General features: G+C 48.1%; 1 protein-coding gene across 3 annotated transcripts in view; it reads left to right on the forward strand.

Annotated features, from left to right (window-relative positions):
* GLI2 (GLI family zinc finger 2) overlaps nt 1-13,695 on the forward strand; it is a 197,386-nt gene extending 183,691 nt beyond the window's left edge. For all 3 annotated transcript variants that reach the window (XM_049804253.1, XM_049804263.1, XM_049804273.1), the window contains 4 exons: nt 1,874-2,038; nt 6,520-6,801; nt 9,948-10,284; nt 11,306-13,695. In XM_049804253.1, coding sequence (XP_049660210.1) covers nt 1,874-2,038; nt 6,520-6,801; nt 9,948-10,284; nt 11,306-13,665 — 3,144 coding nt within the window. In that variant the 3' untranslated portion in view covers nt 13,666-13,695. The remainder of the gene's footprint in view (nt 1-1,873; nt 2,039-6,519; nt 6,802-9,947; nt 10,285-11,305) is intronic.
* Nucleotides 13,696-14,630: the final 935 nt, after the last annotated feature.

The raw sequence follows: 14,630 nt of genomic DNA on the forward strand, positions 1-14,630 counted from the left end.
TAATCAAATCCACGCATAAGAGTGGGAACAACTGCTTTGAACATGCACAGGCTGCTTTGCTGAGGAGCTCTTATTTGAAAATGTGGCCTTAGTACTTTTGCTCTTAATAACTGCATTTTTGTGTCAGTATCCAGAAAAACCAGAATGGACACATGAGTTGCCTCATGCTGAGTTCCCTTTGTTTTCCAGCAAGTGGAATGATGTATTTCAGTGACTGTAAGCAACTTGAGTTGAAAAGGACTCTTTGCACAGGGCAGGAGAAAAAAGGGATATACTGTGCTACCTCAAAGCTGTGGCATGTTCTATGGGCCACATGGGCTAATGAAAGTTGTCTGAGGCGGGGGAACTGGATCTATCCCACCTCAACAAAGCCGTGGAAGGAATCAGCTCTTGCAGGATGCTCCTACTGTCCTTGAGGAGATCTGGATATCTCAAGAGACCAGAGCAAGTTTGCCTTATGTCCACCATCCCTATGCTAGACCTTAAAGGGAAGCTTAAGCAACCCTACTTCTTTTCCAGCACAACAAAGTTACATGGGATCAGCCTGTGCCTAGGTGCTTCATGGGTTTCGTGGGCTGCATGTTTGCCTCACTCCTTAGCAGTGCAGGTGAGTCCTATGCCTGCGGAGCACAAGGAGACAGGTACCGTTGCTATTGCATCCAGCTGCCTTTGGCCTCTGCCCAAAAGGGGCAGATCTCTGGACACGTAGGGCCATTCAGCTGCCCACAGGGAAATCAGATACTGAGCTGTGGCATGACCTATCCTGCTATGACACCGGTTTCTTCACTGGCCAAGATTCAAACATAGCAATGTGAAATGCTGTCACATCTGGACTGAACTTGTAGACATGTTTGAGTGATCTGACTAAAATATAACACTCTGTGGCTTGCATACATTACAACAGGAGGGGCCGCTTGTTGAAACTTAAAGTGTTTTAAGGTGCTTGCATAGGAAGTGCAGCACGGGCTTTTCAATGCTCCCAGCTGAAGAGTGAGTGCAGCATTTAGCTAGAATTTGGAAGGGAGCCTCGCATTTCTGAAAACCTCTTCCAGTGTTTGTAAGTTCCCGCTTGTTTCGTCAAAGAGCACTTAAGACGGCCTCCCTGGCTGGAGGTGAAACCCTCCCATGCTGCAGTCAGGGCAGGTGCAGGGAGAAGCCTCCGGCCCAGGCAGAGTGGAGGGTGGCAGGACCCGAAGCCTCACCGTCTCTCCCAAGCTGCTCCTTCTCGTTGTGTGGGCAGCTGGTTTCCTTCCAGGAGGAAGGTTCCTGGCCTGTTTTGTCATCCAAAAATCCATCTGTCTTCAAGATTGAGAGTCTTGTTTTTTAAACTCGTAATGTCAGACAGCCTGACCACAGCATCCTCTGAGAGTAGACCCAAGCTGCAATTTGGGAAACTTCAAAGCTTGCTAGATTTCTGCTTGTGTGTTAGAGAATGGTCTGGGCTTTCCAGCACTGGTGCTAGTGAAGTTGCAAGGCTGGCCAAACTGTCAAGAAGCCATCAGTTCTCTGGGTGGGAAGGAGAGGGCCTCTGTTTCTGAGTGTGTTAGCTGCAGAGAGATGGCAGGAGGGGCTAAGAGAGCCCTGGGAGGAGCGAAGGGGTGTTCAATCCTGCTGGAAAAAAGAGTCTCTTGTTGAAATGTCAGGTAGGTACCCAACAAGGAGCAGCACCTTAAATATGACTCACTGCTGAAACTCTCAGCCTGCCTAGGGAAGCAAATTCTCCCAACAAAGTGGATGTTGTTCCCTAAAACACAAGCCCTTTAAAGGGAAGAAAAAAAAGAAAGAATGAGAAACAGATGAGAAGGGCTTAGGCAGGGGGAAAATCAAATTTTTCTGGTTAATTAATCACTCCTCTTGTGTTTTTTTATTTTAGTTTGAGGGTTGCTCCAAAGCCTATTCCCGCTTGGAGAACTTAAAGACACACCTGAGGTCCCACACTGGAGAAAAACCCTATGTCTGTGAACATGAAGGCTGCAATAAAGCTTTTTCCAATGCCTCGGACAGAGCCAAGCACCAGAACAGGACGCATTCCAATGAGGTAAGCCTCGGCTCACAGCAGCTCAACGGAGGGATTTTTTTTTTTTTTTTTTTCATTTTGCTGACAATAAACATACACTTTACATGCTGGACTCATGTAAAAAGAAACCTACTGTAATGAGAGGTTTTTCTTATTTTTAATGGGATTTATTTTGCTGGAGAGCCAGACCACATTAGCTTTATATTTATGAAAGCCATGTTTGAAATCATAAACAGATGTTAAAGTATGCAAACTTTTTAATCAGCTTTGGAAATTAAAGCAAGCATTTTCCAAATTTATAATTTTTAATAGCACAAATAGGATTGTACAGTTGTGCATGTGGTGTTTAATATTACTGTGGAGCAGACTTGCAGTAGTATAACAGCTACCCTGGATCCTGACGCTCTGGAAATAATACTCCCTCCATCGTTTGATGTACAATGATAAAGCACAATGCAATGCTTTGTTAACCTTGGCTAATTAAGACCCACTATTAGTAGTTGGGGAGCAGAGGAAATTGCCTTTATTGTAACGCATGTGATGGTCTGTTGCAATCAACCACGGCCGACGATTGAAATTTATATTACCACTAATTAGCTGACAGGGGAAGAAAAAACAACACTCCAAAGTTCTAATAGTGTTTGCAGCCATGAAGAATTCAGTCTGTAGCCTAATTTGCAACAGTTAAATATAGACTATTGGAGAATGGAACACAATTGCCACGGATGACAGCTTTTTAAAGCGATGCTGTGTCTACAAAGGGCTTGTTGGGACTATTTGTATCTCTGGCATAATATCAGTCAGTGATTATCAAAGCTCTGCAGGTTTCAGAGATTCTGTTGGAGTCAGAATAAGGACTCAAAGTCTAGGATGCCCTTCCACGCTGTGTGATGCTGAGATGAACCCAATGAATGACCTGGATCCCTGTGTTATTTGAATTGGTTTGGGTATGAACCCAAACGTCAGGATTCTCCTTCACCAGTGAGCCACTTCCCCAGCAGGACACAGGTTAAAATTAACCCATACCCACACTGGCACTGGGTAGTTTGGGGTAGGTTTAAGGCTACACCAACCCTGAGGCCAGGAGGGACCAACAAGACATGCAACCACTCATCTGCTCAGCAACCTGCATTCCCAGTACCTGGTGTCTGACTAAGACATAATTTTCTCTCTGTTAAAGCTTCTTCCCCTGAAAGGTAGGCAGTCATGATTTAATCTCACATTTCAGGTATTAGAAATTGCTTGTTTCCGAGCCCCGGGTGCTTTCTCTGCCTTCCTCCAGTGCTGGATCCAATGTCCCTTTCATTGTTGCTGTTTCCACCTCACAACACTACAGTGTTAAGTCACTTTCCATCTTCTTATAGGCTAAATAAGTCAATCAAGCCACTGAAGATTCTCATTACTGCAGCATTTTTTCCTGTCCTTAATCAGTTTTGCATCTCTCTTCCATCCCTAAGGATTCTCATGTGGATGGATCAAGACTGCTGGTACAACTTTTAATGCTGGATACAGACTCAGTCTGCCCAGTTTGTGCACACTGAAGCAGTATGTGAGCTACTTTTTGCCCATAGATCAGTTGAGGTCAGATCCCTAGAGCTTTTCCAGGATTTCTCCTAGGCAGGCCAGTGTTTCCCTTCTGTTGGGCCAGCTTGTGTCCCATGTTCCTACATGTGGAATTTTGGCCTTGTCTGTATTATTAAATGTCATTTCTTTGATGGGTTCAGTTTCCCAATTGATCCAGATCAGGAGCTGCACTGCACTGGATCTGGGATGACTCCTCACTTTGTCTGAGCAGAGCTTAGACGCACTCGAAGGTCTGTTTGTTTGGGTTCCCATTGTGCAAGAACGTGAGGCTGTAGGGCAGGAGCATCCAACTCCTTGTCTATGGTGGACCCCGATCTAATATGCTGACACTTGGCGTAGGCTGCATCCAATAACACAAATTAAAGACTCAGATAACAGATAGGGATTTTACCCTCTGCTGTTGCTTCCCCTGGAGGATGCCAAAGCCTTTTCAGGTGCAGAAACAGCACAGCCACTAGTAGAGGATTTGTACCAGACCAGCTGAGCCTTATCATAGGAACTACATTGCACTGCATGATCTTACATTTTGCGATCATGCTCGCTCCTGAACTGCTCTTCAACCCTCCTTGATGCAACACAGGCGTGGCCCAAGAATTGTGGGAGATCTGTAGGCTGCATATAATGGCTCTCTGAGCTATATATTTGACACCCTCTTTTTGAGGAACATATAACATGATCCTTTGCAACAGATGACATTCCTCATGGCAAAGCTCATTGCATTGGGCAGCAGGCCCAGGTGACGGTCCTGCAACCAGCTGTGGCCATGACCAGTGGGTTAGCAAACTGCACTGAGACCTTGGCTCAAAAAACCACATGGATGCAAAGCAGGAGTCTGTGGCCGTGAATATTTCCCATTACCCATTGGTAATTCTGTTGTGGTTCCTAGCTACCTACTAAATATTTTCCTCTGCTTGCAGTGTTTACTTGGGATACACCACAGTTTCAGAGTTAAGTCATCCACGTCTCCTCTAAGGGGGAAGTTCCAGGTTCCCTGTATTTGCCTCCGTCATTGTGTGACAGGATGTAGTGTGTGGTTCAAACATGCTGAAGTTCAAGGCTGGGCATATATTAGCACACTGGCTTTTTTTTTATTGTTGAAGTGTCACATACGCTATTTCATTTTAAACTTTCAGTGACTATTTGAATCCCTTCAGGGGATCCCAGTTACTCCTGGGAAAAGAGCTTTCATCCTGTGACCACTCTCCAGTGCATACACAAAAAAGTGGCATGAGTTCATGGCCAGCCAAAGGCTTGGAGTGACGCTTTCTCCAGTTCAAGCTAAACAAGGGTAAAATGCAGAAATACAGTTCTGCTCAGTGCCTCGGGAGTTCTCCAGTTCTCCCACCCTAAGGAGTATCATGCTGTATGTGTATGGGAGTAGGAGGGAGGCATCTGAGATACCTAAATTATTGACTTCACTAGGCCATACACTGCTTTAGATGTCAGAATCTGAATAACCCAGGGCATATATGAAGGCATGCCAACAAAACAGCAGTTGTGCTCAGTTCAGTTGCAGGAGGTATGGCCTGATGAAGAGGATGGTCGCACCCCATTAGGTGGAGAGTCTGCTGTCCAAGCAACAGTGATCATGTTACCCTAATTACCGGTGTCTGAAAAATCAGAACTATTGGGCCTAAAGGATCTTTATAAAAAATCCTTGAACTGTTTTATGTAGGGTTTTTTAGCATGTGTGGTGGGGGTTCTGTTCTTTAGAATAGGTTTTAATAGCAGCAATAATAGTTCTATAATGCCTCATCCAAAATGTTGCATGAGATTAATAAACAAACTATTTGACTTTTTGTGCTTTGGTTTACCCAGATTTAAAATATATTAAATATTTACCTCAGTGGGGTGTTATGAGGATTTAGTTTGTTCAAGTGATGTGCCAAGATCAGTCAGGAAGCATGCTTTTGAATAAAAAACAGACTTTCAATGTTTTTCATGTGATGATGCTGGCTTTCTGCAAAGAATATATACTCCTTTGTATTTTTGCACTTAAGCTTCTGGACGAAATTACAAAACAGATTAAAAAAAAGAATAGGAATGGTCATTTTGGGCAGCCTTCAAACAACATCTATCTGGTTTTTTTCATGGATCTGTCCTAGTGCATTGGCAGCAAAATACTTAGAGTAGCTGTGAGGTTGAAAGCGGAACTTGTGATGAATTCAGAGCTTCGAGTGCAGCAGCACCAGCTCAAACAACTGCAGCGCTAATACACTTTGGAATTGGAAACTCAATAAAAAAAAAGTTAAAAGAAGAAAAGTATCTGTTTTCTGACTTCTGTTTTCAGAAGCATGGCTTCAGCCTTGTTTTCCTGTGGCAATCAATGATTCATGAATTCGGGACTAGAGTGCTATCGTCTGAAAAAAACATTGCATGCCTGTGGTTTGTTTTGCACAATAACAGATTTCAAGGTGACAGGTGCTGGAGTGGTATGATAGATTGAGTAGGGTGAATCCAGTCTGGCTTGGTTTCACTGGAATTCTATCAGCCAGAAGGTCTCAGACATATTCTTAGTGTAGACCCCACCTTAGCAGAGAGAATGTGTTACGGCCAGTCCCCTACATCACCTCCCTCCCATCCATAATCAGGAAACATTCCTGTGGCCACCCGAGCAAATACATACATGGAAAAGTAATATTAGGAAAGTATTTCATGAATTCTTAGCTGCCTTTTAATCCAGAAACTGAAAACAAGGAGTTTAGCCAACATCAAATGACTGGCCAGGTCTGTGTGGATCAGCAGCAGCCCATATATCACATCTTAGAGATCTCAGTCTTACAGAATCCTGTGGAGCAGATGCTCCACATTTTGCTGCTGCCAGCCGTTATGCTCATTGTATTTTCTTGGCCCATACGCTGTACCTGGAATATTTGGCCTTGTTCTAAATATAACCCAAGATTTGCTTGTATTGACAGAAACCCTACGTCTGTAAAATCCCTGGCTGCACAAAGCGGTACACGGACCCTAGCTCCCTCAGGAAACACGTCAAGACCGTGCACGGGCCCGATGCCCACGTCACGAAGAAGCAGCGCAATGATGTTCACCCGCGGCCACCTCCACTCAAGGAAAATGGGGACAATGAGGCAAGCGCCAAGCAGAGCAGCAAGGTTTCAGAGGACAGCCCCGAGGCCAACAGCACCACGAGGAGCATGGAGGATTGCTTACAAGTCAAAACAATAAAAACAGAGAATTCTGTGGTAAGAGCAGTTGCTCTTGGCAGAAATGACGCGGCCCCTAATTTCTCGAATGCAATGGGGGCGTGAAGCATTTGCATGCCATTTACCTCTCCGGGCAGTTGCCCTTCACCTGCCAACACCCTAGAATTCAAGTCCAGAGATGAAACTGCAGGTCAGGGCACAGTCCAGTACATTTTACACCTTCCTACCCAGCATCACAAATTCCCACCCTTGCAGTCATGGGGGCCATGTGATGCCCAGTGTTGAGCTTGTCCTCCCTGTGCTGTGAAAGTGGGTAAAACTCAGAGTGTTGTGGTCACATGAGCTTTACCTACCTCACCAATTTAAATTGAGCAACAACCTTGGGGCACAGATTGATGAACACTTCTTGAAGCAGAAGTCCTGGCTTAAGCAGTCCCTTTTCTCCTCCCTGCACCCTTCAATGTTTTTCTTGCCAAGCTGCTGCTGCACAGCAGTTTTGCTGGCACAACTCTGTTGTGGGGTGTGTGATGAAGCCAGTGGGGATAAAAGTAGCTGCTTTTCTTTTGTTGGGTATCTTAAAGCAAGTTCAATTCCTTGGTCCTGTCCACCATACACAGAAGCACAGAATCGCTAGGGTTGGCAGGCACCTCTTGAGATCCCCTAGTCTAACCTCCCTGCTCAAGCAAGGTCAGCTAGAGCAGATCACTCAGGAGTACAGGAGCTCAATGCACGACTCCCAGCTGCCACAGAAATTTGTAGTGGGATGATGGGCCAGGGGAGTAAAACCAGGAATAAACATGGGAGCAACGCTGTGGCCCACAGAGTACGGGCTTGCAGTCAACTGTGATCATGTTTTACAACCCCTTGAGTAGCCACCAGCTGAAGCAAAGACAGTTTATCAGCCTTCTGGCCATTGCAGCAGCTCCACAGTAGGCAGTAGTGTGGTTTATGGTGCTAACGAGGTGTGTATGGTGGTGGGTCCAAACACATTCAAGCCTCTTCCAACCTACGCAGTGAGCCCACTTGCTCCTCAGCACACCACTGCTGGTGGAGGAGATGGAGCATTGCAACACATGGGTCACACTTTTGCATTTTGGTATTTTTCTTCACCTTTGTACCCAAAGCTTTGGTCTGCTGCACCAGCTCAGAGTGGAGCAGGGTACAGGCTGGACACAGCAGAAAAGACCTTCACCTGCAAAAGAGAGTGTTCACATAGTCCCCAGAATTCTCACTAGAGCTGAAAGGACTTTGAACTCCAAAATATATATTTTCTTGATTTGAATCCAGGCTAAAAGACTGTTATCCCTATGAAACAACATGGCCTGGAGCTGCAAAGATTTTCTAAAGAAGGTTAAGGGATGTGTTGTTGGACAAATTACTAATGAGCAGCATGTTTTGGTTAGAAAGAAATTGAGTATTTTCACATCTGAAGTGTCTCTAATTGACAAAAGGAACAGTTTTACTGTGATGAGGCTCTGTATTAGGTTACAAAAACTGAGTGTGAGAACCACTGGACATAATGACCTCTCTCCAATACTCTTCCTCCATGTGTTTTGGGGGTTTTTTTTCTATGAAAACATGGACACAATCACGGCTCCCCACCCCGTTTCTCCTGAAGGCGTGGGGTTGTTTTCCTAGGGCTCTGCGCTCCCAGGGCAGCAGCCAAGCCATCTCGCTGGCGGTAGGGCCATGGGTCAGATGTTCCTCTCCGCTCTTCCCGTCCAGCACATGAGTACCTCACTCATGCACATCTAACGGGCACATCTGACCTGGCAGGGCCATGTCCAACTCCTGTTTGCTAGTTAAAGTCAGGGTGGTGGGAGGGATGAGGTGTTTCACTGGTTCCCATCATTCTGAGGCCCCTTGTTTCGGCCCATCTTTGGGTCTCATCCCAAATCCGTGGAGACAGGTGGGAAGTGTCTCCTAGGGGTTTTTATCTGGGCTCCCAAAGAGGGAAGGCAGAGAAGACGGGGTACAGGAGAGGGGGAGATGTTGGCAATTTGTGTTGTATTCTGCACTCCCCTCTTCCTCCTTTTACTAACATGGTCCTTTCTGTTAATGCTGTCTTTGTTCTAACAACCTGTTCTTTATTCCCACTTACCCTTCCTTACTCTACCTTCCTAAGGACAGTCGGTACTAAGGTGAGCAAAGAAATCCTTTGTATTAAAATAGCTGTATAAAACATGGTCTCCTGCAGACCTCCTGTCTCCAGTTAACCCCCACGGGGTGGAGGCAGAGGCATGCGGAGTGATGGGGAGGGACAGGGGATATTTGCTTGAGTGCAGAAAGGGGGAGGACGTAGTGCCTGAGGATTCCCTTTGCTACCTTTCTCCCAGCATCACAACTTGCCATTAAATGCTGGGATTGCAATCTCTGTCATCCTGATTGAAGGGCAATGAGGCTATCAGAGCCAGTCAGCCCTGCCAAAGAGGGCTGCTACAGAGCGAAGTAAAACACCGTATCCCCCTCCACTCCCACATTCGCCTGGGGCAAAAAGTGCGTTGCCTTTTCAGCACTCCCATTTTTTGCTGGAGCATGGGCCTCGAGCAGCAAAGCCAGGCATCCTGTCTGGTAGCAGCAACAGCTACCTCAGAGCAAGTTCAGACCATTTAGTGTCTGCTGCAAATAAACTACTCAATGTGAAATGCAATTCCTAATGTAAATAAAATAAATATTTATGGTGCTTATCTACCTTATCTGCAAGTGGGAGTTTGCAAACAGTGAACCAGGTTTTTATCTGGCTGGAAGTTTGTCAGCTAACCTAATTATATGTTAGGGTATTTTAAAGACAGAAATACGTCGTGTCTGAAATACTTAGGCCTCGATCCTGTGTTAGATAAGCCAGTGCTTGCTGCAATATACCTTGCACAACCAGGTAACGTGCTGCTTTTCTTTGAGAAGCATCTGTTCTTAATCTTTTGGAGGAAGAGCATTTGGTTTCTCTCCATCTCCTGTTGAACCCACCTTAGTTTTTTCCAGCTGTGGGGTGCTGCCGTGCCCTCCTCCCCCAGGGAAGGTGCCCCTGCCCTCTGGTAGAGCTGAGATGCTTCAGCGGGGAAGGGTGAGAAGAGAGGGGAGAGCTGGGGATAGGGCAAATATGTGGAGCCTGCTGGGGATGTTGGGCTCCTGGTTTCTTTCCATCCGTGTTTCCACCTGCTCATCTCCTCCTCTTTTCCTTCCCCAAGATGTGTCAGTCCAGTCCTGGTGGCCAGTCATCATGCAGCAGTGAGCCGTCACCCCTTGGCAGCACCAACAACAATGACAGTGGAGTAGAAATGAACATGCACAGCGGGGGAAGTCTGGGAGATCTGACGGCGTTGGATGACAACGCTCCTGTTGTGGACTCAACGGTCTCATCTGGTAATTCGACAGTCAGCCTGCAGCTAAGGAAACACATGACGACGATGCAACGACTTGAACAGCTCAAGAAAGAGAAGCTCAAGACAGTTAAGGATTCCTGCTCATGGGTGAGCCCAGCTCCACAAGCCAGAAACACCAAGCTGCCTCCCATCTCAGGAAATGGTAAGCCCTGGGCCTGGACCGTGTCCTGTAGGAACCCTCCGGAGTTTGACTCTGGTTTCATAACCAAGAGTCTGCCCTGGAGGAGGATCATTTCTTATTGCCTCTGAGTCAGCCCTTGCGGGATAGAGATGTCAGGTAAAATGGAGAGCTTGGGTGTAAACACAGCTGTCTGGTGATGTGCAACAGAAACCCAGATGCTCAGTGCTATAGAGCTATGAAGGGAGGCAGAGGTGTTGGTGTCCTTGTATCTGGGCTTGCCCAAGGACCCAGCCGCAGCTGTCCTCACTGTCCCAGTGGCAACTGCAAGACTGCTTGGGTTTGTTCCAGCAGTAACAGTTCCCTAACGGCTGATGTGCCTCCTGGAAGACTGCAGGAGGACAGCAGCAATCCAGACAAGCCCTCCATCCCTGATCTTGCTCTGAGAGGCCTTCTGTCACTTCGGGAGGTCCTGGCTATTGCCCACAGCTTCATCTGCTTGTTTCCCGCTGGCTGGGGATTCCTGATAAAGGCTTCTTTATGATCCTTTCAGTTCTCCTCCAACTCTGCCAAGAAGTGCCAAGACATAGGGCCTGGGTTGTACTAAACCTCAGGGCTTAGTATATTGGAGCTTCTTGGTTTACTCTGGGAAGGGCCCTTGAGTGTCAACTTTTGAGCTCTCAGCCTTCTATCCTCACTGCTGTGCATCTGTCCCAGTGAGCAGCTGTGGTTGTAGCTATGTGCTGTTCCCGTGGCACTGTTCACACCAGTCCTACTTTTTTCCTAAGCCCATGTGGAGGCATTTCCTCAGCAGCTGAGTATCAGTGGGGTACACATTGCAAAGACTCTGCAGCCCTCTTGTTCTTTGTGCATGGACACAGAGCTGGAGATGAAGCTTTGAATTCACCGGTAGCCAATGAAATTCAGTATCATTCCCGCAAAATATTGGGGGTGGCGTTGTGTCTGTATTCTGGCACCAAGAACACTACCAAGTGGAATTTCTCAGCTGACTAAATCTTTTCCTTCCCTGCAACCTTTCTTTCAGGCTCTATTCTAGAAAATAGTGGTGGTTCTTCTGCTACGCTGCCTAATCCCAGAATAATGGAGCTGTCTGTCAATGAGGTTACGATGCTGAACCAACTAAGCGAGCGCCGTGACAGTACAACAAGCACCATCAGCTCCGCCTACACCGTCAGCCGCAGATCATCAGGGATCTCCCCATACTTCTCCAGCCGCCGTTCCAGCGAGGCTTCGCAGCTCGGGCACCGCCCCAATAACACGAGCTCTGCCGACTCCTACGACCCGATTTCGACAGACGCCTCCCGTCGGTCGAGCGAGGCGAGCCAGTGCAGCGGGATGCCGGGTCTGCTGAATCTCACACCAGCTCAGCACTACAGGCTGAAAGCCAAGTACGCTGCTGCCACGGGGGGCCCTCCTCCAACTCCCCTGCCGAACATGGAGAGGATGACCCTGAAGAACAGGATCTCACTTATGGATGGACCAGACCCCACCTTGCCCTCCATCCGCCTCCCTCCAGGCCCCAGGCGTTGCAGCGACGGTAACACCTATGGCTACCAGTCAGCTGCAGCGTTTCCCCACGAGGTGCCGGGCAACTGCACGAGACGGGCAAGCGACCCGGTGAGGAGACCTGCCGGAGACCCCCAGGCCCTCCCGCGAGTTCACCGCTTCAACAGCACCAATAGCATGAACCCCTTCCATCCTTCACACCCCACGGACAGGAGGAATTTCGGCCTCCAGAGCTACGGGCGCTCGGATGGGAGCCTCCCCCGGCACACCTACTCACCCCGGCCGCTGAGCATCAGCGAAAACATTGCCATGGAAGCCATGTCTGGGGAGGCGGAGGCGCCCGTCGGAGACGACGATATTATGCTGCCAGATGACGTGGTGCAGTACATCAAATCCCAGAGCAACGGGACGGCGGCCGAGAGCACTTCCATGGGGTACAGCAATGAGATGCAGGGCTTCCAGGGAAGCGGGAAGCTGCAGCCTCCAGCCTTGCCCGGCCAGCGCAGGATGGCGGTGGCCGAGGCAAGCATGAGCCACTTGGGACCCATGATGGCAGAGTGTCCCATGAGCTTCGATGCCTCCTCAGACATGAATAAAAATAACATGCCCGTCCAGTGGAACGAGGTCAGCTCGGGGACGGTTGATATCATGTCCAATCAGTCGAAGCAGCAGTTTTCACAAGGGAACTTAGCGGTGGTCCAGCAGAAGCAGAACTTTGGTCAGTACCAGAACTACAACCAGCAGCAGATGCAGCTGCCCGAGAACAGTATGAACATAACACAGCAGAGCTTTATGCAAAGAAATGTGGGCATGGATGGGCAGAGGCTAAACTGTATGCAGCTGCGGCAGCAGCCGATGAGCCTCGGCCCCGGTATGAACCCCGATCTGGGCTTGCCCGCAGGGTATAACCAACCTCATCAGATGCTGAGCCCCAGCGCAATCAGCGGCAACCCAAATCAGATCTCTCCTTCTTGTAGCAGCATGGCAGCAAAGTCTGGACCCCACCTTCACCCTCAGCAAATGGACATGGCGGCCGACCCTTCTTTAATGGTCAGCAGCAACAGTGAGCGCACGATGCTGGGCCAGGTCATGCACGAACCGAGTCAGCAGAACTACTCATCTCAGCCGACCCGCCTGAACTTCCCCATGGCTCAGGAGGCCTTTCATCAGCCCATCATGACCAGCTCCAACCAACCCAGCTTTGAGCCTCAGCAGAGCATGATGGGTTCAGCCGCGCAGGCGTATCCGCCCGCCATGGTCCAGCCGCGTCCTCCGCCCGAGCCAAGCCCAGCCAGCCGACCCCGAGGCCTCCGCACCGTCCAGCAGCTGGGCTACATGAGAACTCCCCACCCTACAAACACCATCAGCCCAGGCCAGGAGGCCGCGGAGGCCATGCATAAAAGAACCAGTGACGTGTTGCCGGCACCGGCCCAGCAGTGCGTGGACGGCACGAGGGAAAACAATTTGATGTACTATTACGGTCAAATCCACATGTACGAGCAGAACAGCAGCTTCGATAATCACACGGACTGCCGGGTCAGACAGCAGCAGTGCGCGCTGAACAGCAAGCCGGCCGCTCTGCCTTCCCCGGGCGCGAACCAGGTGTCCAGCACGGTGGACTCGCAAGGTCTTGAGCCGCCCCAGATAGATTTTGACGCCATCATGGACGATGGGGACCATTCGAGCCTGATGTCGGGAACTCTGAGCCCCAGCATCCTGCAGAACCTCTCCCAGAACTCCTCTCGCCTGACAACTCCACGAAACTCTCTGACACTGCCCACCATACCCGCGGGAATAAGCAATATGGCAATAGGCGATATGAGCTCCATGCTAACTACGCTGGCGGAAGAGAGTAAATTTCTAAACATGATGTCATAACAGTAAAGCACAAGGCCTTAGTGCTATCCAAGGGGCTCTGTGTGAAGCAGTTTTATGAATGTGCTTTTCAAAAATAATCTGTTTCAATAGAGTAGATTTTTTTTTATAAGTATTAAATACATTAAAGGGATTCAAAATGAAAATTTTAAAAAGTCTCTGTACAGAATTATGTAAACTATATCCAGGCAGTTTAGCACCTCAATGGTGCACCTCTAGTATTATTTTTTGGCTTGGTTTCCTAGAGCACTAAACGGTATCACCACCAAGCTAGGAGACAGCGTGAGCGTGGTTAGAGATGAAACCCTCCCTCCCTGGCAGCCCTGTAAATAGCGCTCCCCATCATTTTCCGTTAGTTATGTTTGCAAAAAATTCCATTTTCAACCTGCCCCAGAACGAAATGGGAGGATGCGGTTTTGATCAGAATAAAAGCCATACTATGTATTCTGCTCTGATGACACTAGGGTTTAGTTATGTCTCCAAACAAGCCCTCTGCCAGCAGTATTGTTTTATACCGTAAATACCTTTATACCTTGCAAAGAGCGTTGATTCCAAACAGCTTCTCAGCAAAGTGCCTTACCATGCTTTCGTGTTAAGTAGCCAAGGCCTCTCTTCCTTTAAAAATCAAATATAGTGTATTGCCAGAAGCGTATATAAAATGTACATTTATAAAAACATAGTGGTGTTTCTGAGAAAACATTGGAAAGACACATTGATGAGACACATAAAAGGTGAATGCACACTTTGATCAGATGTGTTTACAACGTGGTTTATATCATGTGCAGAGTGGAGCAGAGGCCTGGGAACAGCAATCACTGGGAAATAATCCCCCGTGGCAGGAAGGCTTCGGTGTGCAGACTGACACACGTGCATAACTTTGTGCCCTCTGAGCGCAGTGACTTTCTGCAGGGGCTCCGCATGCATCTTTAATGTCAGATCTCTGAAACGTGCATTACCATATCCCTGTG

This window comes from Accipiter gentilis, chromosome 1, assembly GCF_929443795.1.
Source record: "Accipiter gentilis chromosome 1, bAccGen1.1, whole genome shotgun sequence".
Classification (NCBI taxonomy): Eukaryota; Metazoa; Chordata; class Aves; order Accipitriformes; family Accipitridae; genus Astur; species Astur gentilis.